We start from the raw sequence: 27710 nt of genomic DNA on the forward strand, positions 1-27710 counted from the left end.
CTGGGGTGTTCTGTCCCTTCATTCAAAGCAATTTCTTCAGGAACTCGGAGGCGGGACCTCCCTGGTCACCCCTGTTTCCTCCCCAAGCCTCGTCTCCCGCTGCCACACAAAATTCCATACCTAGCAGATACTCAAGAAACGTTTGAGGGAATAAAACAAATTTACCACCTGAGAGCAGTGATCTCCTTCTGGCCTGCACATTAGAATCATCTGGGGAAGATTAAAAAAAAAAAAAAAAAAAGCCAAGGCCAGGTCACACCCCAGGCCAATTAAATCAGAACTTACGGGGTGAGCTCCAGGCCGAGTATATCAGAACGCTCCCCAGGTCTGAGGAATTGCAGCCAAGACCCAGAGCCACTGCACGGCAGGCTGTGTGACCACAGGCAGCTATTCTTGAGTAATGTCTAATTTTATACTTGTACAATGCTTTACAGTTCCTGAGGTGCGATGAGCTTTTAAACACTTAATAGAGTGCTTATGATCTACTGGGGGACAGATAGCAGATCATACCAAGAAGTGAGCTGCGTGTGTGCGTCTGCAGAGGGGAGACCCTGGAGTCAGGGGAGGGCTGAGCAGGTCATCTGACGGGTCAGCAGCTGAAAGGAAGCCCAGGAGGCGGAAGGAAGCAGCGCAAGATAAGTGTGTGTGTCACAGGGCCCTGCCGTGCCCCCTGTGACTTGGGAGAGCTGGTACTTGCCCACCTGGAGAAGGGGGACAGAGCTTCCTGGGTCATGGTGTGGAAGGGGGCGTCCCCGATGGCGCCGGCTCACAAGGACATCCTGGCCTGCTCCAGCCAGGGTCCTCAGTGTGGCGGCCTGGAAGTGAGGCAGGGCCCTGGCTACTGGGGGACCCAGGCAGGCGTCTGGGCTCTCGACCGCGCTAACTCCCCGGGCGTTGGCGGGCATCCCTATTCGCAGGTCCGGATCCTGACTTGGGAAGAAATGCCCTCCCCGACGGAGCACGACCAAGCTGTCCAGCAGCCGCTTCTGCCCCCTCCCCTTAGCTCCAGGACGACCACAGCGCGCCGCTCTTCGATGCCTCGCGGTCTCTGCGCCCCTCCTTCTTCCTGCCCCTCCAGGATCAGCTCAGGCTCCACCCCATCCGGGGCTCCCTCACCCCGCAGGGCCGGGACCCTCGTCGGCGATGCTCCCGCAGCCCTGTTTGGGGACAGCCGGGGCCCTCCCTCCGCCCCGGTCCCGTGCCTCTGTCGGTCCTCAGTATCCGGAAGGTACCCGGGGCACCTTCTTCCCCGAGCGCCCGGCACAGGCCGGCCTGCCCTCCAGGCGGCCAGGAGCCCGGAGTGCGTGCGTGAGCGGAGAGTGAGCGCATGAATGGATGGGGGCGACCTGGGAGCCGGAGCAGAAGCGGGGCGTGGGTGGAGGAGCGAGTGCGGGGAGCGTGCGAGCGCAGACGGACGAGGAAGTGACGAGGCGGTGAGCGTGTCATGAATGAGTGAGTAAGCGCTGACTGAGCAAGGCCACGGCGTGGGCGCCAGCGGCCAACCTGCGAGGAGGAGCGGCGCACGCAGGACTGCAGGGCCACGCGCCTGGGCTGCCCGTGGCCGCGTGGCCGGGGCGGGGCCGAAGAGCCCGGGCGCCGGTGACGAGCGGGCGTGGGCGTGGCCGCGGCGGAGTGGCGAGCAGAGAGTGGGCGGCCCTGGCGGGCGTGGGCGTGGCCGCGGCGGAGTGGCGAGCAGAGAGTGGGCGGCCCTGGCGGGCGTGGGCGTGGCCGCGGCGGAGTGGCGAGCAGAGAGTGGGCGGTCCTGGCGGGCGTGGGCGTGGCCGCGGCGGAGTGGCGAGCAGAGTGGGCGGGCCCTGGTGGGCGTGGCGCGGCTGGGCCGAGGCGAGGAGGGCGGGCGCGGGGGGCGTCACGTGGCGCGCGCTCACATGACTGGCGGTGCTATGGACCCGCTGCCTGCGGAGTCAGTCGCAACGGCAGTTGAGGCGGAGGCAGACGAGGAGGCGGATCCCCCGGCGGCAGGTGAGGCGGTCGGGCTGGCTGATGGCGCCCCTGGGCCCGCGTCCCCCGCAGCCCGCGGCTCACCCTCTGCCCCAGGCGCCCCGCGCAGCCCCGGGTCCCCTCTCCCACTGCGAGCGGCGCGCGTGGCTCCGGGGACTGGGTCTGCCGCCTCGGGTCCTGGGACCCGATCACCTGTCCAGGTTCGCACGTCTCCGTGCGCTCCTGCGCGCGTCTGCCCGGAACCGGCCAGACCCCTCCGGGCAGCGGGCCCCCTGGGCCCGCGCCACGCTTTCTGCGCGGCCGCGTGGGCACAGCGCCTGGACCTCCGGGGCCTCGGACAAGCGATTTGGCCGCGGAGAGTTGTGTGTTCTGTGAATCGTCCCATTTGCCTATAATGGCTGTTCTGAGAGGCATGCAGGAGGCTGTTTTCTTCGGGGCGTGCTGCCCCTGTTTAAATGGGACCCTTGGGGTCCTCTCACTGCAGAACGCACGGAGGTGGATGTTGGTGTGGCGGTTTCCTCTTGGCAGGGGGGCGCAAAGCTGGGGGACTCCGCCTGGGGGCCCTGACAAGGTGTCCCCGAGGAGGTCCTGCTGAAAGTGACTTCTGTCTGGAGGGGTCTCGGTTTATTCACGTGGGAGGCCGGCGTTGAGGCCCCGGGCGGTGCGTGTGTGTTGGGGTGGCGTGTCATCGTATCCAGTGGCCCGATTGCTAGGAAGGCCCTGGGTGAGTCCGAGTCTGCACAGCAGCCTCCCTTCCCCCTGCCCACGCTGCTCTTCAGCTTTTTCCTCTTCCCTTGGAGCTGAGTAAGGGAAGCATGTGATGGCTCTCGCTGTTGGTCAGAACATTGTGTTCCTGAGGTCACGGGTTGGAGCCCAGGGAACCCAGCACGGGCCAGTGGGCTCCACCTATACCAGGGCCCCAGACCGGACCCCTTGGCTGGGCCACGCTTGGACATGGGCGCCGGGATTGGCTGGGGATGCCCTTTGCCCTGGTTGTAGAGCAGTTCCGAGTCCTGGGTATGGGGGTGGCGCAGGGGTCTCCTCTTTGCAGGCATGGGGGCTGCACTGAGTGTTTCATGGGGGACTCACCCACTGCCAGTTGGTGTCATGGTGGACCCCCTCTCGCGGACTTCACTCCCTGGGACTTCCCGGGACTTCCCTGCCGTTGGCAGTCCTTGGGCTGTGGTGGTTTTATCCGGCCTGCTCATGGTGGGGACAGTGTAGCATTTCTCAATGGCCAGAGCGCTTTCCTGGGGTCTGTGGACCGGCGGACGTAACCTGTCATTTTATTCCCTTTCACTCCATCCTGTGAGGCAGGGGGCGACGTGGTGGGCAGACCTTTTCTATACGGGAAAACTAAAGCCAGAGGCAGTGGCGTGTCCAAAGAGGGCACCGCATGGTTAAGCTGCGCCTCGTGGTGGGGAGTGGGGCTGGGTGGGTGGACACCTCAGCCTTTGACAGTGAATCATGTCCATGAGCACAGCTCGATTTTGAGTGTTTTGTCCACACAGCCAGCACCCATTGTTAGTGGGGCCCGTAAGGTCTCCATCTCTGTAGCACCGTGGGGATTGTCGGGAAAAATTGCTGTGTTCGCTGTGGTCTTCAGCCTTTCTGACAATATTTTAATCCTTTGAAGCTTGAGTTGTGCATGGTAACTCCCTAAGAATTTAACTTTTTGTTGTGCATTACACGGACAAACACGTTTTCTTTTAAAGGAAGAACATGATAGATGAAGTTAGAGGCTCGCCCCAACTGCAGTCACCTCCTCTTTCTTTACCAGAGGAGACTGGTGTTCTCAGATTGGGATGGATCCTTTCAGTTCTGTTTTTATGTTTTATACGTGTGTGTACGCAGCACACACCTCCTTGTCCACGCTGCCCGTGGCCCCCTTGGGTAGTGTATTCGTGTCCTACAGCTGCTGTGACAAATGACCACACATTTAGTGGCTTATGGAACACAGATTTATCCCCTCTGCCTTCTGGTGGTCAGTGGTTAGAAACAGGTTTTCCTGGGCTAGCACCCAGGTGAGGCCAGGGCTGTGTCCCCTTGGAGGCCCTGGGAGGAGCCCTCTTCCGGGCGTCTGGAGCCCTTGGCCGATGGGCTCTGTCCCAGAGTCCCTGGGACGCATCTTTCCCACATGGTCATCTCTGGTTCCCCCGGCTTGTTCCACATGGGAGGACTCCTGGGGTCACACTGGGCGCACATGTGTAATCCACAGCCCCCGCCCACGTGCAGGTCAGCTGCAGCTCTCGTCCCCTTTACTACGTAACCTAACAGACTCGCAGGTCCCAAGCCGTGGGCATCTTGGGGGTCCATTATAATGCCGGCCACTAGTAGATGGATAGCTGAAGAGGGGAATTGCTGGGTCATGGGGTTTGCACATTCTTTGTTTTAATGGATACGGGCAAATTATCTTCTAGGTTGGCAGTGACTAGTTTATAGTTGTGATAGTGATGTATTAAGAGCATCCTTTCCTGTAAGCTCATTAACATGAAATACCATTTTCACATTTTTATTTTCTTGAAATAACGTTTTCTAAGCTTCCTTCAGACTTAGAAAAATTAAGATAAGTGTTTCATTTTTGTTTTGATTGGCGTTTCCTTGACTATTAATTAATTCCTTGAGGTTTAGTTTCTTGTATTAATTTCTCCTTGGATGACCGCTCTGAACTGACTGGTTATATCTTTTGCCCATTTCCTCATGGGATTGTCTTTTTTCTTTTTTCTTATTGATTTATAGTGGGTTTTTTTTTGTACTTTGGACATAAACCCTCTGTGGATTTTATATTGAAATTGTAACATGAAAACAGCTGATTGACCAGAACTCCGTCCCTGGGCCGTGCGGGGTGAGAGGTTATCTCCGAGCGTCTTGGAAGTTGTAAACTCAATGACTGGGGCCTGGAGCGTGGCAGTGAGGAGGGTGGCACAGCGGGATGGCCTGGCCCGATTGGTTCCAATTGTCCCCATGCTGATAAACGCCTGCGGTCACACGGTGGCCCCTCGCCCTGCTCTCCGCAACCCTGGCCACCTGCCCTTGGTCTTCGTCACAATGGAGAGAACCGGCTTCACTTCCATGAGAGCAGCTCATTCTGTGACATTCCACTCATTTCGTCCGGCTAGGAAGCTGCGAGCCGCCCCAGCCACATGTCTTTGCAAAACCTGCGAGATCTCGGATGCTTCCTGCTTGTCTCTGGGGTCAGGTCTGAACTCTGCCTGTCACCCGCGGCCCCCTTCTGCATGCCTGGGGGACTGACGTGCCCTCGGAGCCCAGCACCGCCCTGCCCGCCTCTCTGCCTGTGCACATTTGTCAATTCAGTGAGCTGTCACTGAAGATGGATGCATCGGACTGTGATGGACGCCTGCCTCCAAGTTCTGTTTGCACTCAGGCGGAAAACTCCGTCCGTGCCCCCCCGCCCCCACGCACGCTTCTGTGGGCAGGTCTCGGGCCGACTGTGATCTCTGCCACTCGGCATCTGGAATGGCATCTGCTCTGTAGAAAGGGCTCACGTGTTTGAACAGAATGGTGCTTTGTCATAACTAATTTTAAGGATAGTATCACATTTTATTTTGGCAGTTCTGTGAATGTTATTTAAGTGTGTGTTTTTGGTTATTACACTCTGTCTTACATACACATACACACACACACGATTTGCAAGGTAAAATGTGTCAATCTGGAGAAAGAGGAACTAACTGAAACACTATGATGTAGAACAGATTTTGGCAGAATTTGTGGTTAGCAAGAAAGGGATGTGTTCTGGGTGGGGGAATTCTGTGTGGTATTGGTTTTTCCTTCCAGAGGAAAGTGCCGCACAGGAGAGGCGTTTGTCCACTGTGCTGGCCGGGGTGATGGGAGAGGCTAGAGTGGTCCGTGGTGGCACCTGCTGTGACCGTTAGGAGCCCACCTGTGCTTGGAGCCTCAGGGAGCAGGTGGGACACCCTCTGAGGGAGTGGGTGTCATGTCTTCGGCCTTTGCGTGCTTTTTCCTAGCACCAGTAAGCAGTCCTAACCAGAATAAGGGGTGAACGTCCTTTGTGGGAACACCAGGATTGCAATACCACGTTCTTTGTTTCACAGTGGAAAATGTTGGGGCAAACGCGACACCCTGAGTCATGGAGAGGACTTGCCAACCACGCAGCCTGGCCCGCAAAGGTGGGCGCAAGGGCCCCTGCTTTAAGACAGCTCTGTAGGGGTTGTGGACTCCCGTTGTCTGCGCCCCTGGCGTGAGGGGCACGCAGAGTGGAACACGCGTCTGCTGTGCCGCCGTCCCACCGAGAGCGGACCCTGCCGTCAGTCAGCAGGAAGCCCCCCCTCGGCCGCGTGTGCTGTCTGTCTGAGCCGAGCCAGGCAGGTGCGGGCCTCCCCGGGTGTCGCGCCCTGGGGCCCTAGGAAGGAGGACCCAGACCGCGGGGCTGCTGGCTTCTGCGTCGCAGCAGGAGGGCACCTGGGCCCCCAGCTGCTGCTCAGGGCGCCTCTTTGGCAGGGTCACCTGCGGGGGGCGTCAGGTGGCTCCGGGCTCAGCGGGGCTCGTTCTCTAGCAGCAGACGTCACCTCCCAGCGGGGAGGAGCCCAGTGCAGGCTGAGTGGGTCACTGTCGCCGAGCTGGCCACATGCTGCTGGTGTCCTGCACCCGGGGCAGAGCGAGGCTGCAGTGCGGCTCTAGGACCCTGAGGGCGGTCCGCGTGGGTGACAGTGCGCTGTGGGCCCGCCTCCTCGGGCAGCCGATGAGGTGAGAGTCGCAGGAGCCTTGGCGCAAGTGGGACGGTGAGCTGGGTCGTGGGCGTGGACGCGTGTTCGCAGACGGACTGTGTGCGGAGCGGCCCCCTTGGTGGGGAGATGTCTGCGGAGGGCGAGCTTTGCCAAGGACCCTGGTGCGTGGGCGTGCTGATGGCCGGGCCCCTCCGCGCACCTGCCGTGTGCCACACGGCCTGTGGGGTCGCGGACGCCAAGGAACCACCCCCCACATGAGGCCTGGCAGGGAGCAGTTGCCCCACTGCTCTACAGATGGGGAAACTGAGGCCCGCAGGGCCCGTCCCCCGCCCAGGACCACACCGCTGGTATCTGGGGGGGGGGGCTGGGGTGTCACCCAGCTGTCAGCTGCAGTCAGGACGTGGCCCGTGTCTCCTCATTGCTGCAGTCCGTGTGGGATGGTGTCACAGCCCCGCCTCGTATGAACCTCCCTAAGGATTCGCTTACCCGCCACTCCCAGCAGGACTGTCCCTCGTCCCTGGTTGCCCTCACTGTGAGACAGCGTGTGTCACTGTGTCACAAACGCCACCGACACCCACTTGGCGGTGTCGCCATTTTCTTCAGAAAGGGAGTGCACGTGTATGACGGAAGGGGGCACAGTGACAGGCCGTGTCCCCGGAGTGGGTGTGGACGGTCACTGCGGAGCATGGGGGTCCGCTCTGCGCCACGTCTGCAGCAAACGCTCAGCGTGGGCGCCAGGGGCCGCCCCGAGCTGCGCTCGTGTCCCTGGCGGGGTGAGGCGTGGGCCCAGCGCTGTCCTCGCACGTGAGGCTCGGACAGCCAGCCTGGGGACAGGCGCCCACCCCAAGGAGAGGCCGGCCTTCCGTGCGGGGAGGACCAGACCCAGAGTCGGTGTGAGCGCAGCGGCTGACTGCACGTCCCTGGCGTGACATCATGTCCACCCAGGCCCACGGCGACCCTTCCACTGGTCGGTGAGTGGCATTCCCGGGTGTGGCCGGAAGCCGGACGCAGGGGTCTGCTTGTGCTCCTGGCGGTCCCGTCTGTAGGTCAGCAGGGCCGGTTAAACAGCTACGCCCTTGGGGGAGTGAGTGCTGGGGCCTGCAGGGGACTGGAGGCCCTGACTCGCTGGGACCAGGACAAGGACACACTCCCCTGTCAGGCATTTGAGGATATTTTCACTTTCTTGTCAAAGGACCCTAGAAAACCTGAGTCACTTTCAGATGGAACCAACCAGACTAGGGTGAGGGTTTGAAAGAGAACAAATTTAAAAACAGATTGAATTTAGAGGCAAGTTTGTTATTATTTTTGAACTAGGACTTCCTGCCCTGTAAGTCATTCCAAGATTCCCCAGTTTAGCTAAAACAGTATTCCTTTTGAACTCTGGAAAAAGTCACTGGGCCTTCCCACGTAACGACGCCGAGAACCCAAGAGACTTGTCCGAGGAATAGACGCAGTTGAACGGGCCCCTGCAGAGCGGGAGAAGCCGCGGTCCAATGGCCCCGCGATTGGTTCCTCCTGCTCCAATTTGAGTCACAGGAAATCACCTGCCAGGGGACGGTTTTGGGCCTTGGCTGCAGTTTTCTGACACTTTAAGGAAACAAACCAGTGATTTTTTTTCCCTTCATGGTCCGGCCCCCTTGCATCTCCCTCGGAAAGGAACGGCCACGCACAGCCTGACAGTGTCCTGTGTGTGTGTGTGTGGGGGGGTGTTGGCCACGTGTGTCTCTGAGGTCCCCGTGGTGACAGTGGAGCTCCAGCAGTTGACCAGTTTCCAATGGAACATGCCGCCATCGCCACGTCCCAGGACACAGGCTCACGGGAGCGCTGTCCCCGGGTTAGCAGTTCCTTCGTTCTGTGCTTTGATCTCCGAGTTGAGTGTCTGGTGTGCAGGTCCTTTAAAAAAGGCCCAGTGCCAGGCGCTGTGGGGGACACTTCCACATCTTTCGTTTTGTTTTTAACGTCTTGCCACAGAACAGTAACGTGGTTGGCCTTGTCCCTGTTTTAGAGATGAGAGAACCGAGTGCGGGGAGGTGAGCTGCTTGTTTGCCGTGAGAGGAGTCAGGGATTTGCGGGTGGGCCTCTGCTCCAGCCTGGGGTGTGCCTGCCCCTGCTCCTGGCCCCCTTGGGGTGTTGAACGAGACCGCGTGAGGCGGGGAGGGAACACGGGCTTGGGGTGGGCGGGTAGCCTGTGGCCTCAGGCCGGCCACGCTGCCAGCCAGGCCTCCAGTTCTCTCACTCTGGACGGTGGGATCACAGTGCCGCTGAGGGTGTTTCAGGGTTAGAGAGACGTTCAGTAAGGCTTCCAGGCAGGTTCCAGGCACCAAGAAGTGTCGTTGCTAATGGCTCTGGCTTCGGTGGCGTTTGACGCTGGGCACAGCTTTCCTGGTGACGGCCTTCGTGAAGCCTGCGGTGAGAGCGGGGAAGGGCCGCAGGCTCTAATCAGACGGAAACCCTTCCCCGGTCACAAGGTGTCGGAGGCTGGAGAGACTCGGCAGGAAGTCTCAGCCATCAGCCCCGGAGGGCGGGGAGGGGCCGCGGGCCGTTCAGTACACTCTGCCCCGGGGTGGAAGCAGTGTCACGGGGGAGGATGAAGCGCTGCTCGCTGTGTGGCTTTCTTACCCAGATGTTCACAATCAGGGTGTTGGCCTCATAATCTTTTGGGGGAAACGGGCACAGGTGCACATGGTCAGGGAGGCCGTGGTGGCGGCGGGAAGATCCCGGGGTGCCGCCCTCCTCTGCGTGTGCTTGCTGCCCCCGAGGCTCCGTGGGGTTTGCAGGTGGGCAGGCCGCTCCCCGCCGAGGAGCCCACCGCCGGGCCTTGGTGACCTTATGTGGCCTCGCTCGTGGGAACAGGTCCGGGTGGCGGGCTCCCAAACGCCACTGGGCTCTGCCTCCGTGCCGGGCTCTGCTCCTGTCGCTGGGACACCACCTGTGAACCAGACACGGAGGCTGCAGTTGGTGCACATGTTCCCGCAGGGACATGCCCCATGTTCAGTGGACACGGGAGGAAGGCGCGGGTCCGAGCACTGTGGCGGGAGGGGAAGGGGCGAGCCGCCGCGGCCCCTCGGAGCGTGTCACACGGAGCGGCTTCTGCACCAGGATGTGAGGGAGAGGAAGGGGTCGGTCAGGCGAGTGTCGGGAAGGAGTGTCCCCGCAGAAGGGACGTCGGCGTGATGGCTCTGAGGCCGGCGGGTGCGTGCTGTGGTCAGGGACGGCCAGGAAGCCAGTGTGGCTGAAGAGAGGTGACAAGGGGGCGCGCTTGCTGCTGTGGACTTGAGGGAATGTGCCTTCGGGAGCTTAGTGAGGAAGCTGCAGTTTTAGTTTTTTCTTTTTTTGATGTCACAAGGATGCACCCCATAGATGACCGCTGGGACTGCAGTGACTGAAGAGCGTTTCCGAGGAAAGCGTTGCCCAGTCTGTTTGTCAGCGATTTGGGGTTGTCCACGCGTAAGTAGAGAGGCCGTTTGGGGAAGTGTCTGTTAGCAGGAAAAACCGTGATAGCTAGACAGGCAGAAGACGCGGAGTGTCAGAGGGCAGCGTCCCCACTGGGGCACAGGGGCCTTAAAGGGGACCTGCGGGGTGTGGGGTGCTCGTGATGTGGCCTCTCGTCTGGGGGCTGGTACATTGGGCTGCAAATGCAGCGGGACTGTTCGATACTGTGCTTTTCTGTATGCTCTGTTTCAAGATAAAAAAGTTGAAAAAGTCAGTAGAAGAAAGAATAGTGCACACATTTCTTACACATAATGGAAGAGAACACGTGCACGCACTTACGGACGCTTGACGCGGGGAAGGTGCCAGGCCCTGCCGGGCAGTGCTGCCCTCAGCTCTGGGCCTCTGGTTACTTGGGAACAGGAAGCGGAAGGCGTGTGTCTAACAGTTTATTTAACAGTAACCGTTCGGTTTTCAGAAATAATTTCATAAACCGTGTGGCTGGCGTGGGCTTCAGTGAACTCTCGGGGGTGGATGCGTGGTTTCTGAGCTTGTCCCTTTTTTCCTGTGCATTTGGGATAGTCACCATCAGGACAAATGTAACTGTATTTAAAGGTAATTAGAGGAAAGTCCGCTGGAAGCAAGTCAGTGTCCACAGCAACCGAGTGGCCAGGAACCCGGAGGTTTTTACTTTTACTGAAAATACTGAAAGGCAAGCGTAGTCGTGCAGAAATGCGCTGGATATTGGAAAAACATCTGTTACCACCCTGTACAGGGGCGAGCAGCAAATGTGGGTGCATACAGGTTGTAGGGGTGGGCGGTTTTCCTTGTTTAAAGCTCCATAATGTTACATAAAGTGAGTTATTAAAAGAAAAACAACCAGGGAAGTCGATGAAATTGAGCCACGGAACGTTTGTGTCATTGCGCTGTGGAGTTGGGGCCGTCCGAGAACTGACGGGGTGGGGGCCATTCTGTAGGGTGTGCTGCCTGCACGGGGAGACCTGCAGGGCGGCCCTGGGGTCCGCTGGCCACGGAGCCTCTGGGGCCTGTGTCTGAGGCCACGGCGCCGACCAGGATGAGCAGACTTCCCCTTCCTGGGCACAGTGTGTCAGCGGCAGAACAACGGGGGAGCTCAGAGACGCTTTTAATCCGAGCGGGGACAGTCTCGTGAGCCTGGAGGGCACGTTTGTTCCCGCTGAAAGCGGAGGACTGCCGTGGGCCCAGTCCCTATTGTTTCGGAGGGACGTTGTCTGGCGTGTTACCGTGCATCCCCCACTGGGGAAGAAACAGTGGGTGGTGCCCTTGGCAGCACCCGGTTTTGTTAGATTTGGGGCATCGAATTCCTTCCGCCTGCTCGCCCTGTGACCCCCGGGGTCTCACAGTGGCCCTGGACCAGCAGCCTCACTTTGAAGCTTGTTAGAAATTCGACTCTGGGGGCGGGGCTCAATCTGTATTTTTAAAATAAATATACACACACACCACAAATATACCAACGCGAGGCATGGTGTCCGTGACAGAGTTTGCCTGTCCCAGGGTGCGCTTGGGCGGCATCAGCACGTTCCCGTGGGTGGGCAGCGCATCGCCGGCCGGCCCCAGAGCTGAGCCCTCACCCCACGCGGACCCCCACCCCTCCACCGGCCCCGGGTGCCCCTGCGACTCCTGTCTCTGGATCTGACTCCTCTCCGTCCTCCTCGGTGGGGCCGTGAGATAGGACGTGTCCTTGCCGCCTCTCTTAGCCGTGTCGTGGCCTCTGCCCTTTTCGAGGCTGCACAGGGACCCGCCGTCTGGATGGGCCCGCTCTCCTTATTTACCGTCAGCGGGCCTGTGGCTGCATCTGTGTCTTTGTGGTTGCGACCCGCGCTGCAGTGAACGTGGGTTGCGGGCACCTGCTCCGTCTCCGCCCTCCTCCCGCGGGGTCCGCAGCCGCGGTGGGGTCGCGGGGTCGTTCTGCGCACCTTTTGGCGGAGCCGCCACGCTGCTTTCCGAGCCGCTCACACGGTGCTGGCCCCTGCCTGCCCTGGCCGGCGTGCCCCTCCCTTCTCTCGGGCAGTGTCTGTCTTAGCTGCCTCTCGGAGCACCCCTGCCGGGGGATTCTGGCGCTGCCTCTCGCTGTGACTGAGGGGCCCTGCAGCCGGGGACGGTGGCCGTGGCAGATCCGTGTGGCGGTCGAGCACGGGACTTGGAGTCCATCAGAGGCCGCATTTGCATTCACCTGCCCTGCACGGGGGTCGCAGGACCGCTCCCTGCTGCCCGTGGCACCGTGTGGCCCCTCAGTACGCTGGGAGGGAGGGGACCCCAGCGCTCCGTGCCGTCCCTCCCCTTGGGGTGCAGCCGCTGTGAGGGCTGGCCTGGTCCCGCTGTGCAGAGCACCCCCCACCTGTGACTTCCGCGGGCCGGCCTGTGCTGAGGGAGGATGGCTTTGCCAGTGCGAGGGCACACCCGTGGGTTTCCGGTCCCTTGGACTCTGGTGAGCAAGGGCCCCTATGTCACTGCTGACGGACCCTGGAACTGGACCTCTGTGGACACAGAGCTGGTGCGATGGCTGCCTGGAGGCCAGACAGAAGCGTGGCGGGGACAGGTGTGTGTGTGTCTGACGTCCCGTCTCTGTGCGTGGGTAGGCCGCTGGGAGGTCAGAGCAGGGCGCATGCGCGAGGAGCCTGTGCATGAGAGCAGAGGGTGGCGGCCGGCTGGGGCGCTGGCGCCTGTACCCTTGTTTACTGACTGGAAGCTCAGGGCCGGTCGCTCACCAGGCCGCGGGCTAGGAGGTGTCGGCGGCTGCCCTCCAGCCCACTCTGGCCCCGGCCCAGCCTCCCGCGCGGCACCTGGCTGGCCTCCGCCTGCCCTGTGCCCGTGGGCCCCGCCCAGGCGCTGTCTTGGATGGGCTTCCGAGGGTGTCCGTTTGCCAGGAGCATCAGCCCTGTCCTTGAACTTGGCAGGTCCTCTGCAGAAGCCAGGAGCTTTCTCAGGAGGTTGTCCCCTCCTGCGGGGGTGGCCCTCGCACGAGGCTGGCCTGACAGGGTCCCTTTTTCTTTTTCTGTTTTTTTTTAAGTCATGGCTGTCCTACTTTGAGAAACGGATACTCAAGAGTCACAGCCCTGGGCTCTTCTTGGCTTTTAAGATATTGAGGGTGCTAATACACCGCCCCACCCCCTTATACACTCACATCCACACACGCCCATGTCCACGCACACGGACTGATGTCCACCCTTGCACACATGCCCACGTGTGTACATTCATGTCCGTGCACGCACACGCACATGTTCACACCCACACGCTCACACCCATGCCCACGCACAACCACGCACACACCCATGCACACTCACACCCACACGCTCACGCCCATGTGCACACGCACTTCTGCATGCGTCGGCACACACACACATTGCTGGGTTGCGTGCGTGTGCTCCGCCACTGCATTTGTGTCCTTGATAACGAGGCCCCGGGACGGAAGTGTGGACGGAAGAGATAGACATGCAGCCGGAGGCCCCTGCGCCCTCCGCCCCGCGCACGGCCCTGAGCCTGGTGGGCGCCGCCCCTGGTGTCTGCGGCGGCAGAGCCCTCGCTCCTTGGTGTCTGTGGGGCTCCTCTGCGCTGCTTTCTTCCCTTGAGCTTCAAGGTCAGTTCAGGGCATCGACAGCTCCAGGCCTGAAACACTGACTGATGTCCCTGATGGAACGTTAGCTCTGCAGTGTCACTGGGGAAGCAGTCAGTCGTGGCGGGGACACGGCCGAGGGGGGAGGTTACGGAGAGGAAGACCCCTCACCTGGCTGTACTTCCTGGGTGGGACTTTCCCCCAGGGACACTGCCACTCGCTTTTATCGAGAAGGACTGTCCTCTCTCTAGAACGCCCTGCGCTGAAAGCCAGGCTGGCTTTAACACGACTTCTCTGTCCATGTGTGTGTCAGGCGTGAGCTGTGCGCTGCGGAGGGAGTGACCATGCGGCCACCGTCCTGATTCTTTGGTTCTCAGGACCAGGAGGCCTGGCCCTGCACAAGTGTGTGGGAGTGTCACACACAGGGATGATGGCATTTACACACGCAAGTGGTGTGAGCCCTGGAGACGGGGGCACACAGACAGTTGGGTGGCCAGTGTCTTGTTGTCACCCCTTTTCCTGACTCCAGGAAAAGGACTCTTGCACACAACTTGGCAGTATGTCCCTTCCTTTCCTTCCGTAACTGGAAAACGAGATTTGGCTGGTCCTGGAAGTGTGGGCGTATCTGCTGACTCAGGAGCATATGGACCCTCGGAGCAGGGCCTGGCCCCGAGTGTCAGCTCCATGTGCAAATAAATGGGTGTGTCCCAGGCGGGCGTGGGCTGTGGCCGGGGCTGAGCCGCAGTGCGGGACCCGCTGGCAGCGCAGGGACCAGGAGCCGGCGGCAGCCCCTGCTCTCCGAGCGGCTGACCCTACTCAGTGTCGCCTTCTCTCCCGCAGACGTGCTGACGCCCCGGGCCAGTTTGCGGAGGGACCCGGACCCCAGTCGCATGCAGATGCCGCAGGGGAACCCGCTGCTGCTCTCGCACACCCTGCAGGAGCTGCTGGCCCGGGACTCCGTGCAGGTGGAGGTCATTCCCGAGAAGAAGGGCCTCTTCCTGAAGCATGTGGAGTATGAGGTTTCCAGCCAGGTAACCTGCGTGTGGGGGGCGCCCGTGTACTTGGCCACATGGAGAGACCCGGGAATGGACGGCGGGGGCCGGGTTGCCCAGCGTCTCGTGGCGGTCAGCCCCCCGCGCTGTCCCTGCGCCGGCACTGCCATGTGGAGGCTCATTCGGGCAGTATCCTGAATAGTGTGCCCACCCGACTCCTTATTTTTTTCCTTCATGTGCATGTTTGGCATTTTTTATCGACTTTCTAACTGGGGCAGTTGTAGGTCACAGCAGAATTAAGCAGAAGGCGCTGCGCTTTCCCGTCCCCCGGCCCCCAGACTCCGCCGCGTCCTGTAGCAGCACCCCCACCAGAGCAGTCAGTGCGTGAACCCTGTGGGCACGTCACTGTCACATCACTGTCACCCAGAGGCCATAACACAGTGGGTCAGCCTGGGTGTTGACGTTCTACAGGCTTGGACGAATGCACGATGACGTGTGTCCACCGTGACACCGTCATGTCCTCAGAGGAGCGTCACTGCCCTGCACGCCCCCGTGCGCCACCTGCTCAGACTTCCCCTTGCCCCCACCCCTGGCAACCCCTGATCCCTGCTGTCGGCGTAGTTCCGCCTGCTCCACGTTGCCGTGGAGTTGGGATCAGTGCGCAGCCGCCTCCCACTGGCTCTTCCCGCTCAGCCGCGTTATTGGTCATCGCGGTGGTGTGCCGAGCTGCAGGCAGACCTGCTCACGCGTGTTCTTGTGCACGCTCTTCTCTGGGCCCAGGTCGGGTCCCCCTGCTGACGAGGACGCGAGCCTCGTGGAGCTGGCGGCTTCCCCAGCGGGGTCTGCAGGTTCCCTGGAGCCCACTGGGCGCCTCATTTCAGTCCCCACAGCCAGGGTTGGGCTGACGTTAGACCGTGGGCCTACGGGGAGGTACAGAGCGCTGTGTTCACGCTACGGGAGGCGTCTGCCGAGGACACCCTGAGTCTAGAGTGTGGTGGTCTTCTGTGCAGCGTGTCGGGGGCAGTGAGTCACGACTCCCCGAGGCTCGTCTCTTCCAGAAGATGCAGAATAACGTAGAGATGACACTAGAGCTGTGCGGGCATTTCACATTTGCCTCAGGCAGCGCGGGCTTTCCCTTCGGGGGAAGGGCTGATGGAAGACGAGGGAGTGGCCCCCCGTTTCCTGGGTTCTGTTGGGGGAGACAGCTGCCGGTGGTGCAGCTGAGTGCAGAACCCTTTGCCTTGCAGCGCTTCAAGTCCTCCGTGTACAGACGGTACAACGATTTTGTGGTCTTCCACGAGCTGCTGCTCCAGAAGTTCCCATACCGCATGGTGCCCGCCCTGCCGCCCAAGAGGATGCTGGGAGGTACAGCGGGGCCAGCTTTGTGGGCGTGCGTCGGGGAGTGGGATGACCCCCAGGGTGCTGAGTTCCACACGCCACTCCTGGCCGTCTTCTCTGGCGCACTGGCCCCTCAGAAATCCCGGGTCACAGCCGGGCCTTAGTGCCAGGCCAGGTGGGCGGGGGGGGGGCGTGATGTCACCTGGTGCCCTGGGCCCCACAGGCCTCTGCTGGGTCATGGTAACCGACTCATCATCAGGGGAGAAAGTGTGGACTCCGGCGCTCTGTCCTGGTCGTGGCCAGGTCGTGCTGGAGCCCGGAGTGGGGACCTGGAGTGCTGCTTGTCTGCCTGCTCCTCAGATCCGGGGCCCTCACGTGGCAGCCCACAGTGCCAGGCCGTCCTTGGGGGCGCGTCCTCTGATCTGACTTGCGTCTCCAAGGAAGTAAAAAGCCACGTCCTCCCTGATGCGCCTGCAGTTACCTGGGGCCAGGTGGGGTCACGGGTCCCGGCCCTCTGGGACCGGCGCGGGAGAGGGTGGCCGCCTTCTGTCCCGTCACAGGCACCTCCGTCTCTCAGCCTCTTCACAAACGCTGAGTAAGACGCGTGGGGGCGTGCGCCCGAGGCTGCCCCGGTGGCCCCTGCCGTTCCCCCGGCTCTGAAGGGGAGATAGCTTGAGACTTAATACGGTTTTCTGGATTTCAGCATTCTGGAAACTTAAAGTTGTACGTAAGCACTTCCCCTCCCACGGTCACCGGGTAGCGCAGTGTCCAGAGAATGTCACTTTCTTAACCACCCCACGGAGCAATGCAGGACGAGTTACTCGCGTGATGTCGAGGGGCCGGGAGACCCCGTGGCCTGGGGGGGGCGAACACTCCTGGAACCCATGCGTCGCAGCGGCGTGTGGTCCGCACTGCGGGGCGGAGACAGCGGCCAGTGCCCGGCCGTGTGGCTCGGCAGTTATGACGGCCTGGCTCCCGGGCAAGGGCTCCTGCTGGTCTCAAGGGCGTTTTTTTTTTTTTTTTTTTCATATTTTATTTATTTATTTTTAGAGAGAGGGGAGAAAGGGAGAGAAGCATCGCCGTGTGGTTGCCTCTCACACGCCCCCAACTGGGGACCTGACGTGCAACCCAGGCCTGTGCCCTGACTGGGAATCGAACCGGCGACCCTTTGGTGGCACTCGATCCACTGAGCCACAGCAGCCAGGGCTGCAAAACACTGCATTAGATACTGGTTTGTCGTGTGGTCGCACTGAAGTCCCCTTGGTGTGCACATCTGCTTCTTCTTGAAGTGAAGACGCGTAGCCCAAGTGAGACCCGTCACTTGGTTCTACTCGAGGGCGAGGCACGCGTGGTGCGAGTGGGGAAACGGGGCTGCGTTCCCGCGTGTGTGCCGGGCCTCTCCTTTTGGGAGGGTCACAGGAGGGGCTTCAGTGTACGTGGTGCAGGTCGGGGCCAGGCTCTGCGGACGGAAGTGGCAGGCTCTGTGGTTTTCCTCGGCTGTCCTGACCCCACGTGTGTGCTGGGGTGGGCGGGGGGCTGTGCACTCCTCCTCCAGCGGCCTCTTCGGGTGCGGTGTCCACGGCCCTGGGCTGGCCGCGCGTGCACCCCAGTGTCCTCTCCGAGACGCTCGGTGCATCCTCTGCACAGTGGCCAGGGGCCCCGAGGCTGCGGTGTCCCCGCCCGGCCTCCGTCTGGTGACCCCGCGTTGTGTCTTCAGCGGACAGGGAGTTCATCGAAGCCCGGAGGAGAGCGCTGAAGCGCTTCATTAACCTGGTGGCCCGGCACCCCCCCTTCTCGGAGGACGTGGTCCTCAAGCTGTTCCTGTCCTTCAGTGGTCCCGTGAGTACATCCGAGAGGTGGCGGGTCCCAGTCCCCACGCCGTGTCCTGCTCCTCCCCGGTCTCCTCTGGCTGCCCCGATGGGGTCTGTGTGATGGGGACCGCCAGTGTGAGATGCTCTCCCCCCATGAGGTTAAGGGGCTCCTCGGTCTCAGCTCCGCAGGGTCTGACATGTCCGCGTGGAGGGGCCTTCAGCGTGGCTGTGTGGTTTGGAGGGTTTGTGGACGTGCCAGTGACCCCAGATGCGAATGAGTGTTTACTCTAAGGAGAGAGCACATCTGACCGAGGGCCCTGGGAACACTGGCCAAGTCTCCCGGCAGAGCCTCAGTGGCACCGTGAGCTGGGGACAGTTGCGGCACATGCCCTGACCCGGGCTGGCAGTCCCTTTCCCCAGACTGCTGGCTCGAGTTGAGATTACAGTCGGGAAGCTGGGACAGAGCCACCGCCCTGGCCGTGGCCTTGTCCCCAGCACAGTCAGCTCTTCCGTAGGGACCCTGTCACTGTGGGGGTGGGGTGGAGTGGCTGCAACAAGGACGATTCGCTGCGGGGTAGACGTGTGCCTGACCCCCTGTTACAGGACCCCCTTCTCACAGGGGCCTGGGCAGGGTGTCGGCCCAGTCCCTGTGCAGGACGGCCTCGGGTCGGAGGGCAGGGGCAGAGGGGGCGGAGCCTGGCTGCCGTTTCCTGTCCCTTCCTTGAGGCGGAAGCACCCTCTGACCCCTGGCGAAGGCTGGGGCTGTCCCACTGATCCCTGGGCGGCCCGGGTGCTGCCAGCTGTGTGGGACCTGCGCCGGCATCGGCGCCTGCCTTTCTGGATCCGGAGTGTGTGGCTGTAGTTCCCTGGGGTGGACCAGGTTCCCTGAGAACTTAACCGCCCGGGGGAGTCGGGTGGGGTGGGGAGCTCTCAGTGGCTGAGGACGGGCAGGGGTGCAACTGGGCGTGGAGCCGGGCGGTCCTGGTCCCGAGCCTTAAGGCCACAGTGGCCTCCGAGCCTCGAGGCTGATGGGGTGTCCCTGGAACCGCCGACTCCATTTTCCTTTTGGTAAAATGGGAGAATCGGGACAGGTGGTCTTCCGGCGTCTCTGGAACGCTGGATTCCTGACCCATGAGCAGCTCTAGGTCAGGGTCTCTCTTGTTTCCCGGGCTCTTTGTGGGGTCTTCTCCTGCAGTGTGGCTGGGGGCCAGGCAGGGGCCCGCGTGCCGCCCTCTCTGCCTACCAGCTCCCTGGGGGGCTGGGGGTCTGTCCTGTGGGTGCTTCCCAGGAGGGAAGGGACCTCAGCTTCCGCCTCTGCTGCGTGTGGGCCTGACAGGATGTCGGTAATCCGGTTTCTGTCGGTGTCAGCCTGGGTCTGTAGTGGAGTTGCCTTTTCCTGGGGCTGGGACTCCACTCCCGAGTGGGGTCTGCAGTGCTGCCTCTGGGAGGTCAGTGTTCCCTTCCTGATCGACCACCCCGAAGCCTGAGGGCAGCGGGAGAAGCGAAGCAGAGCCCACGAGGGCCTTGCGGGCTCTCGTGTTCCGGGGAGCGGGCGCTGTCGGGGCGGACGAGCCCTGCTGAGCGCTGACGGCCCCGCGGCCTCTCCTCTCCCCGCAGGACGTGCAGAGCCGGCTGCGGGAGGCAGCTCAGGGCGTCGGAGACGAGTTCCTGAACTGCAAGCTGGCTCCTCGGGCCAAGGTACCGTGTGCGGAGGGTCACGCCGCCGCGCTCACAGACGACACTAGGGCCCAGGGCCCGTCCCGCTTCAGCCTCGTTCCACGGCCTCGTCACGCCCTTGTGGGGAGGGGACGTCAGGGAGGCCGCCACCCACTGAGCAGACCACTGAGCTGAGCGACGCTGGGGCCCCCGGGCTCCGGTGCTGCGTCCCGAGCCCCGTGGTGACTTGCCCGTGCACGTGCTGCTCACCAGCCTTTCGGGTTTCGGGGGCTTGTTGTCGCTTTGGTTCACTTTAAATTCATTTAATCAGGCCTTTGCCTCACAAGCACGCGGGCAGCTATCCGGGAGCTTTTCTTCTTGAACTGCCTCTCCGTGCAGAAGCACAGGCTCTTCCTTCGTTTTGTTCCTGGAGCTTTCTGCTTCCCTTGCATCGGGTAGCGAACACGGTGTTAACGCGGGTGCGATGCCGTCCTCGGGGACGGAGCGAGGCCGCAGAGGCCGCCCCTCGGCTGCGTCCATCACGTCCAGCGGTTATGCTCGGTGTCAGGAAGGACCGCCAGGGTGGTCAGTGTCGGTGCACACGCGTCGTCACTGCGCTGCCTTGCGGGGTCACTCAGCTGTTGGCGCTGAGTGCGCGACGCTGTCTCGGCCTCCTGGAGGCATGATGAGGGTCCCGGGCAGGCCTAGGGTCGCGGCTGGTGTCCGCGTGGCCCGACGGGGCGTCTGGGCTCGTTCCCCTGCTCGGTCGGGCGGATTGTTGGTCTCTGGTGGGTCCTCTTGCCGGAGAGCACAACACATCCGTGACGCAGCGTTCCTCCCCACCCGCCAGGACTTCCTCCCGGCCGACATCCAGACCCAGTTCGCTGTGAGCCGGGAGCTCATCCGGAACATCTACAACAGCTTCCACAAGCTGCGCGACCGGGCCGAGCGCATCGCGTCCAGGGCCATCGACAACGCTGCCGACCTGCTCACGTTCGGGAGGGAGCTAAGGCAGGTGGCCCTGGGCCCTCCGGGCGGGAGGGGCCTCAGGCTGTGGCGCTGGGCTGGGAGCAGCAGGCGCGCGCTCCGCCGTGACGCCGTAACGCCGTTCTGGCCTCACTGCGCAGGAAGGGGGCGGGCTGGGCCAGTGGGAGGTCGTATCGAGAAGAGAAGCGGCGAGAAAGGCTGAGGAGTGGATTCCCACCCACGGGTGCTCACCAGCTTCTCATAGGTTGTCTTGCCCATGGTCAGGATCGGACTTAAAAAGACTGACTTGACTTTGGAAAGGAGAGTTGCTCTGTCCGATCTGGAGGAGAGGCATGGCCTCCCCTGGGCCCCCACCCTCCGCCCCAGGCTTCAGAGCGGCTTCCAAACTCACCCGCGTTTGGCAGTGGGGTCCTGTCGGGAGGAGCGGGTGCAGCAGGTCTGGGCCGAGCCTGTCCTTTGAGCGGCTTCCTCGCAGCCACCCTCAGAGGGGCCAGGTCTCGGGCAGCAGACGTGCAGGTGGCCCGGGAGGACGTGGAGCCAGGCAGGGGTGCCCTCAGCTTCGAGGCCCTGAGTGATCCCTCCTCCTGTTTTGTTTCCCTCAGTGCTTTAGGGTCCGACACGACCCCGCTCCCCTCCTGGGCCACTCTGAGCAGCAGCACGTGGGGGTCCCTCAAACAGGCGCTGAAAGGCCTGTCCGTGGAATTCGCGGTGCTCGCCGACAAGGCTGCGCAGCAGGTGAGTGGCCGCCGCCTGCCCCCTGCCCCAGAGGGCGCCTTGGGCCGGGGCCTGCGGAGCGTCTCCTCCTCAGATGCACATTCAGGTCCCGCGTGTCCACCTGGTGACTGCTGTTCTTGGTTGGGGCTGCGTGCCGCATCTGTCCCCCTGGCCCCCTCTCAGCCACTCAGGCTCCTGAGCGGGCTGCTGATGGGAAACCAGTGGGGTTCTGGTCTCTTGAGACTTGACTGAGACGGTATGATCTGCCCTCAAAGACGTCATCGTGGACTTCGCTCCTGGCTGGACCCGATCCCACCTTGCCGTCCTGGCCCAGGAGTGTTGGGCCCCTTGGTGCCTCATCAGAACAGGAGCTCCGCTCCAGCACCCGAGCGACCCCCTGCCTCCACCCAGGCGGCCTCGGGAAGGGCTTCTGCTGCACGGGCCGGTGCCGTTGGCAGGCATCTGCAAGGACCTTGTGGCCGCTGGGGATTAATCCAAAGCCACTGTTGGCCGTGAGGCTGGAAGGCTCACCTGGCTGCTTTTCTGCTGTGAAACTGTGACATGAATTTTCAGTGACTGTTGGCTGCCTCCTCGGGGAAATGGTGTTTGGCTGCCAGCAGGTGACTTTAAAGAACTTCGAACAGTGTGACCGGGAAGCCTGGCTGCCCGCAGCCGCGGGGGGACCGTAGTGGCAGTGGCAGCTGTGGGCAGGTGTGGTGCCTGGTGGGATGCTCAGGTGCCAGGGAGCCTCTCGGGGCTGGAAAGGGAACTCGCGCTCACTGCCGGTGTGGGGAGTCCTGGGCCCTCCTCTGGGGTCCCAGAGCCTGCCTGCACCCTCTGGGCACTGAGTGTGGGCAGCGTTGGTCTTCTGGGGCCGGTGCTGGACTCGGGCCACATCCAGGTCTGGCCGAGGCCTGACAGGGAGGGAGGACTGAGGCCAAGTGGGGCAAAGGCCTGGCCCCCGCGTGGCCCGTCCTGTGCTGGGCCGTGTGCAGCTGTGCCCACGCCCCATCTGCTGGGGGCAGGCAGCTGGGCTGGCTCGCTGAGAACGCCTTCTAGTCAGCCTGCTGGTCCTTTGCTCCAAGTCCAGCCTGTCAGGCGTGAAAGGAAGCTTTTCTGGTCTTAAGGACCTTTCGGTGAGCCCCGCTTCCCTGGTGGCCTCGGGTTTTGGGCCGGGCACCATGAGTCCCTCAGGGCAGGAAGGGAATCCCAGCTGGGTGCTTCCCCGAGTCTGCCGGCTGCTGTTCCACCTAGAAGCAGGCAGCGAGGTCGGGCTCCCATTGCGGTACCTGCTCATTCTCGGACGCTCCTCCGGCGCTCAGGTCACTGGTCTGACCCACGAGTGCTGCCTTGGAAGCTCACGTCTGAGGTGGTGTTGCCCCGGGATCCCTGCTGTCCTGGTGGTTGTCACATCGAAGTGAAGTGAACACTAGTAACACGGACTGATCAGACCAGCGGCCCATCAGGACGTGCTTCCGGTACAGCCGCAGCACACCTCACCTGCGCTGGACAAGCCAGGACACCCGAGGGCTGGTCTTCTCATTCTGTGTAGATGGATCCTGGCTGGCTTTCCCAGATCTGCTGGGAGACCTGGGCCGCTGTCCCAGCAGCACGAGTGGCCTCACGTGGGGTGTCTCTGGAGACAGGTTCTGTGCTTTCTGCGAAGGCTCAGCTGCCGGTGGGTTAGGGGGTGTGCGGCACTGAGCCAGAAACGGGACTTGTCAGTAGGGGACTTGGTCAGGAGGGAGCCCCGAGTCCCCGCCACAGCCCAGCGCGGGGCCTCCGTCTGCACCCCCTCCCAGTCAGATACTGGTGGCCACCGGCTGTTTTCTGTGACCTCGGTGATGAGAATCTCGGCAGTGGGCGTGGGCTCGAGCTGCCAGGCCCTCCCCGCTTGGGGCACTCGGATCCCTGCAGTGCTGCAGGGGTGGGGGGCGGGCACCTGGGTCTGGGGCGGGGCTGGAAACATGCTTTGGAACATGGGAAGGATGCGCGGTGTTGAACGGCGAGCACCTGTGGGCAGGTGGCCTGGGGGGGGGTGAGGCCCCTATTCTCATCCACCTTCTGCGTTTGGTGGCTTCTCTGCCTCCTGTCCTGGGCTGCCGTGTGGGAGAGGCGCTTCTGTGGAGCTGCTGGTGCTCGGGTACAGCCTGTCCTGGCCTGGGATGGCGTGACCCCTGGCCGGTCTCCAGGTCTGGCTTGTGCGGGGTGTCCGGTGACACAGCCCTGTTCTGTAGGGCAGGCAGGAAGAGAATGACGTGGTGGAGAAGCTGAACCTCTTCTTGGATTTGCTCCAGTCCTACAAAGTGAGTCTCGGCTGTGCTCTGGTCAGGGAGAGGGCCCTCGAGAGGATGCTGTGGGCTCTCAGGGTGTAACCGAGGGGCACGGAGGAGCAGTCGGGGGGCCTGGCGCGGAGGGCAGGTGGGCCTGCACAGTCTCCCATGTCCTTGTCCCTCAGTGGGCCCTGCACAGCGCTCTGGGATGTGGCCCCAGCAGGTGCCCCCTGCTTCCCCAATCTGAGGGCAGAGGTGTGTGTGAGTGTGTGTGTGTGTGCGCTGTGTGGGGATGTCACAGCTCTGGGAACCCCTGAGGGGCTGGGTCTGTGCAGCGTGGGCTCGCCCGTCCGGGGTGGCGGCCCTGGGGTGCTGAACCGCAGCCCGTCGCTGTGGGGCAGCTCTCCGCCTGTTGGGCGTCGTGACGGAGCGTCTCCCCTGTGAAGCCCGAGGCCCTGCGTGCTGCGCTCCCAGAGAGCTGGCCCAGCGCGGTGCGGGCGTTCCAGGGAGGCTTCTCCCCTGAGCGGGCTGCTGCCGTGTGGCCTCCGAAGCTCCTGCCCGGTGATGGTGTGGCTCCTGTCTCCCATGAGATTGCGCATGGGGTGCTTTAGGGCCGGGGAATACCCGCGCGCCTCCCTGCTGCTGGAGGGACCTGGCTTTCTGGGCACAGGGTGGCGTGCCAGCCGGTCTGAGCCCAGGCGGCCCGTCTCTGTCGTGTGGCCCGAGCACGTGGGTTCTGGATTGTGGTTCCACCCTGGGCCCCTCACCTGGGTTGCTTGCTCCATGAATGTGTTCTGAGTGAGGCCTGAGTATGTGCATGTGAACTGGTTTTAAGAGGAAAAGTCATTCCCAGAGAGGCCTGCCACCCAGATGTTAACAGCACTGACGCTGGGTCCGAGCACCCTCACGGCCTCTGTTCTTCCTCTGTGGTGCCCCCTCCTGCCCCCCCGCCTCTCTGCCCCCAGCCCGCCTGTCCCCCACCTCTGCCCCCCCGCCTCTCTGCCTGCTGCCTGTCCGCCCCTGCCCCTGCCAGGAGGACTGCAGCCCGCTCTCTGTTGCCAGGACCTGTGTGAGCGGCACGAGAAGGGCGTGCTGCACAAGCACCAGCGGGCGCTGCACAAGTACAGCCTGATGAAGAGGCAGATGAGCGCCGCTGCGCACAGCCGCGAGCCTGAGTCCGTGGAGCAGCTGGAGTCGCGCATTGTGGAGGTGCTCCGGGCGTGGGGGTGGGGCATGGGCCTGCCTCCCAAGGGGCTGGTCCACACCTGGCGTGGCCAGGCCCTGGAGCTGCACTTGGGGCTGGCCTTGGCTGCTCCCTGGGCACTGCCGGCGGCCTGGCTGGACCGAGTGGCAGTCCCGGGTGTGTGTGTGGGGGTGCCGGCAGCGTGCGGGCAGGGCCGCCTGCCGGGCCGAGAGCGAGGGAGGCTCTGCTCTGCAGCAGGAGAACGCCATCCAGACGATGGAGCTCCGGAACTACTTCTCGCTGTACTGTCTGCACCAGGAGACGCAGCTGGTGCACGTCTACCTGCCCCTCACCTCCCACATCCTCGGGGCCTTCGTCAACTCCCAGATCCAAGGGCACAAGGAGGTGGGCCCCCCCTTCCCCACCCCCGAGCAGCTTCGTGGGAACGTGAGCGGAGTCAGGGAGAGCGCGGTGCCTTCAGCATCGTCCAGACTCCGGCCTCGTGTGCGACCAGACACTCGCGCAAGGCTGTCCTTGTGACCGCTGGGGGCGGGCGCTGGGAGGGGGGCTGAGAGAGCCTGTAGGCACAGCCTGACCTTTCAGGGCAGGGCCCAGGGGTCAGGGGAGGCGTCAGAGCGCCCAGACCCGGGGGGGGGGGGTGGGCGGGGGGGAGGGGGGGGCGGGAATGAGGCGAGCAGCCGGGCGCAGAGCTGGGCACCACCCTGCAGAGCCTGTGGGGAGAGACGTGGTCGTCCCGAGCCGTGGACACTGGGTCTGAGTGACCCGGACCGGCCACTGCCGCTCCCATCACCGGCCCATGACTCACTCTTCCCCAAAGGTGACGCGCTGGCCTTGTCCAAGCATCTGGGGTCCTTGTCTGGCCAGGGCTGAGGGCCCCTGGGAGCGGATGCCATGCAGCCCTCAGCTCTGGGTCCTGACGCGCGCTGTCCTGGGCCCCTCTGAGGCCCCCGGGTAGCCGCAGGGCCCGGGCGCCGCCTCAGAGGGTGCCTCTGCCGGTGGCCACCTCCAGCTCCTGGGTGCGGTGTGGGGGGCTCGGGCTCGGGATTTCTCAAACCCGCACTCTGGGCCCGGCTCTGCAGCTGTTGTGGGCTCTGGGGCCTTGGGTGGCCAATAACGTCTGTGGCCGGTTTTCCCGTCTGGAAAAGGATGGGACACCCAGTGCCTGGGGTTCACTGGGAACTGAGCTGCAGGCGGCCCTTTGTCTGTGGCCATACTGGTGCACGGCTGGGCTTGGCGGGCCCTGTCTCCGGGGACCACACAGACTAGTGGGAGGTCCCCTGGCACACTCTGCTGGAGGCCTGCGCAGTGCCAGGTGGGAGCTTCCTGGGGGCAGCATGTGGACCGAGCCGGGAGCCGTAGTTCACATGGGCGCCTGCGACAGCCAGGCAGGCAGGGGAAGGTGGGGGCCTCTCAGTCAGAAGATGGAGATTATCCGTCCAGCCGGAGGCATTTGGGACTAAGTCAGTGGACAGCTGAGACCTGGTCTAGAACCTGGGGAGTTAGTTCAGCAGGCAAATCATGGGCCCTAAATACTCTCTGGGGGCCAGGACTGGGGAATCTGTGCTTTTAGTGGGACTCCAGGTGAGCCTGGGCTGGGAGGACCCAGGGGACAGCAGGTGAGCCTGCGTTGCACCCAGGTCAGGTAGTTGGGACCCCGATCCTGTCATAGGTGACTGGTCCCCAGTCTGTGATGCAGAGGCTGGACTCTGCTTCATCTGCATGCTCCCAGGGCCACACTGCTTTTTCTTTGTCACCTGCCCCACTCTGCCACCAGTGCTGGCCTTGGGCGCCCCGCGCACTGGCCGAGCCTCCCTGGGCCTCGCGCCCAGTCCCTCCTCACTGCCATGCGGGGCGGGCGCAGTGCTGCACCCTCTTCCTGCTGGGTCGCCCGCTGGGGGTTGTCCTGCGGTGCGGCCTGCTGAGCCCGAGGGCGATGCCTTCAGAGCTGTAGGGAGAGCGCCAGAGAAGATGCAGTGTTTCCTAAAACCCGCGTCCAGCGGACTTGGGCGTCCGGGCCTGCGTGCAGGGGCCAGAGGGACCGGCCATCTGTCACCTCTGGTTTTGGCCCCACTCCTAATTTGGGCTTTGTTTGTGGAGGAATGGGCCACGATGCAGGGAGTGGGAGGGGCAGCCCTGGGGCCCATGACACACAGCTGGCGGTGGCATGTCCCCTCCTGCCCCCAGCCGGTGGACGGGCTGCCTGCGTGGGGCACGAGGGGCTGTGCGGAGGGGCGCCCACCGGCTGACCCCGCCGTCCTCCCTGCAGATGAGTCGGGTGTGGGACGACCTGAGGCCCAAGCTGCACTGCCTCTTCGCTGGACCCAACAGCACGCTGACCCCGCCGAGGTCCCCGACAGACGGCCTGTCTCCTCACTAGCGCCCAGAGGACCTGGCGCCCCCACTAAAACTTTTTTCCAAACGGTGTGTCCCTGTTTAATTCCCTTCAGATGGCGGCTGTCCCCCATGTCCCACCGGCCGCTGCCCCTTGAGCAGAAGAGCCGATGCCAGCTGGTGGGGCTGTGGCTCCCCTTCCTCTGCAGCGCGGGGCTGGGCACCCCACCCCAGGTCTCTGAGTAGCCACAAGAGCTGAGGCCCCGTGGGCGCTGCTGCCGTTGTCCCCAGCCCCGGCCTGGGGCTCCTGGGTGGTGAGAAGTGGTCGGATTCCCTGGAGTGGTTATCTCCCAACACCCGGAGGGCAGGCGGCAAGGACAGCCCTCCCCGCATGGGGCGCCTGGCTGCGTGCTGGGGCCCCGTGTGCTTGGGGGGGTGGGGTGGCTGACCCTGCACGGAGGTCGGGACCGTCCCTGAAGCTGGTGGGCCACGCTGGACAAGACACTGGTCAGCGAGAAGGCGGCCCGGTAGCTGTGGCTGCTGAGGACTCTGGGAGGGATAGTGTGGCCGTGACAGTGTCCGAGACGCAGCAGGAGCCAGAGGGGGAGGCGGCCCCGAGGCTGGCTGGCAGCCCAGACCGTTTCCAGGGGACCAGCCCCGATGAGGGGCCTTGGTCAGGGACTGGCCTCGAGGCAGCGTCCCGTCTCCCTCCCCACAC

The 27710-nt window shown here is 62.9% G+C and overlaps 1 protein-coding gene across 2 annotated transcripts; it reads left to right on the top strand.

Moving 5' to 3' along the window:
- The first annotated feature begins 1104 nt into the window (after positions 1–1104).
- On the top strand, positions 1105–27080 carry SNX8 (sorting nexin 8). Of its 2 annotated transcripts, XM_090288688.1 has the most exons (11): positions 1878–1980; positions 14527–14717; positions 15926–16043; positions 17734–17855; positions 19445–19525; positions 20334–20494; positions 21073–21205; positions 23422–23490; positions 24520–24666; positions 24896–25045; positions 26928–27080. In XM_090288688.1, exons 1-11 carry the CDS (start codon positions 1887–1889, stop codon positions 27036–27038), a joined length of 1377 nt encoding a protein of 458 aa, XP_090144814.1. In that variant the 5' UTR covers positions 1878–1886; the 3' UTR covers positions 27039–27080. The 2 variants fall into 2 exon arrangements, with proteins under 2 accessions (XP_090144813.1, XP_090144814.1); XM_090288687.1 differs by lacking the exons at positions 1878–1980; positions 23422–23490; positions 24520–24666; positions 24896–25045; positions 26928–27080 and adding an exon at positions 1105–1228 and having other exon boundaries at positions 21073–21807.
- The last annotated feature ends 630 nt before the right edge of the window (positions 27081–27710 follow it).

The sequence above is a fragment of the Furipterus horrens genome, unplaced genomic scaffold (genome assembly GCF_987537825.1).
Source record: "Furipterus horrens unplaced genomic scaffold, mFurHor1.1.pri manual_scaffold_10, whole genome shotgun sequence".
In the NCBI taxonomy this organism is placed as follows: Eukaryota; Metazoa; Chordata; class Mammalia; order Chiroptera; family Furipteridae; genus Furipterus; species Furipterus horrens.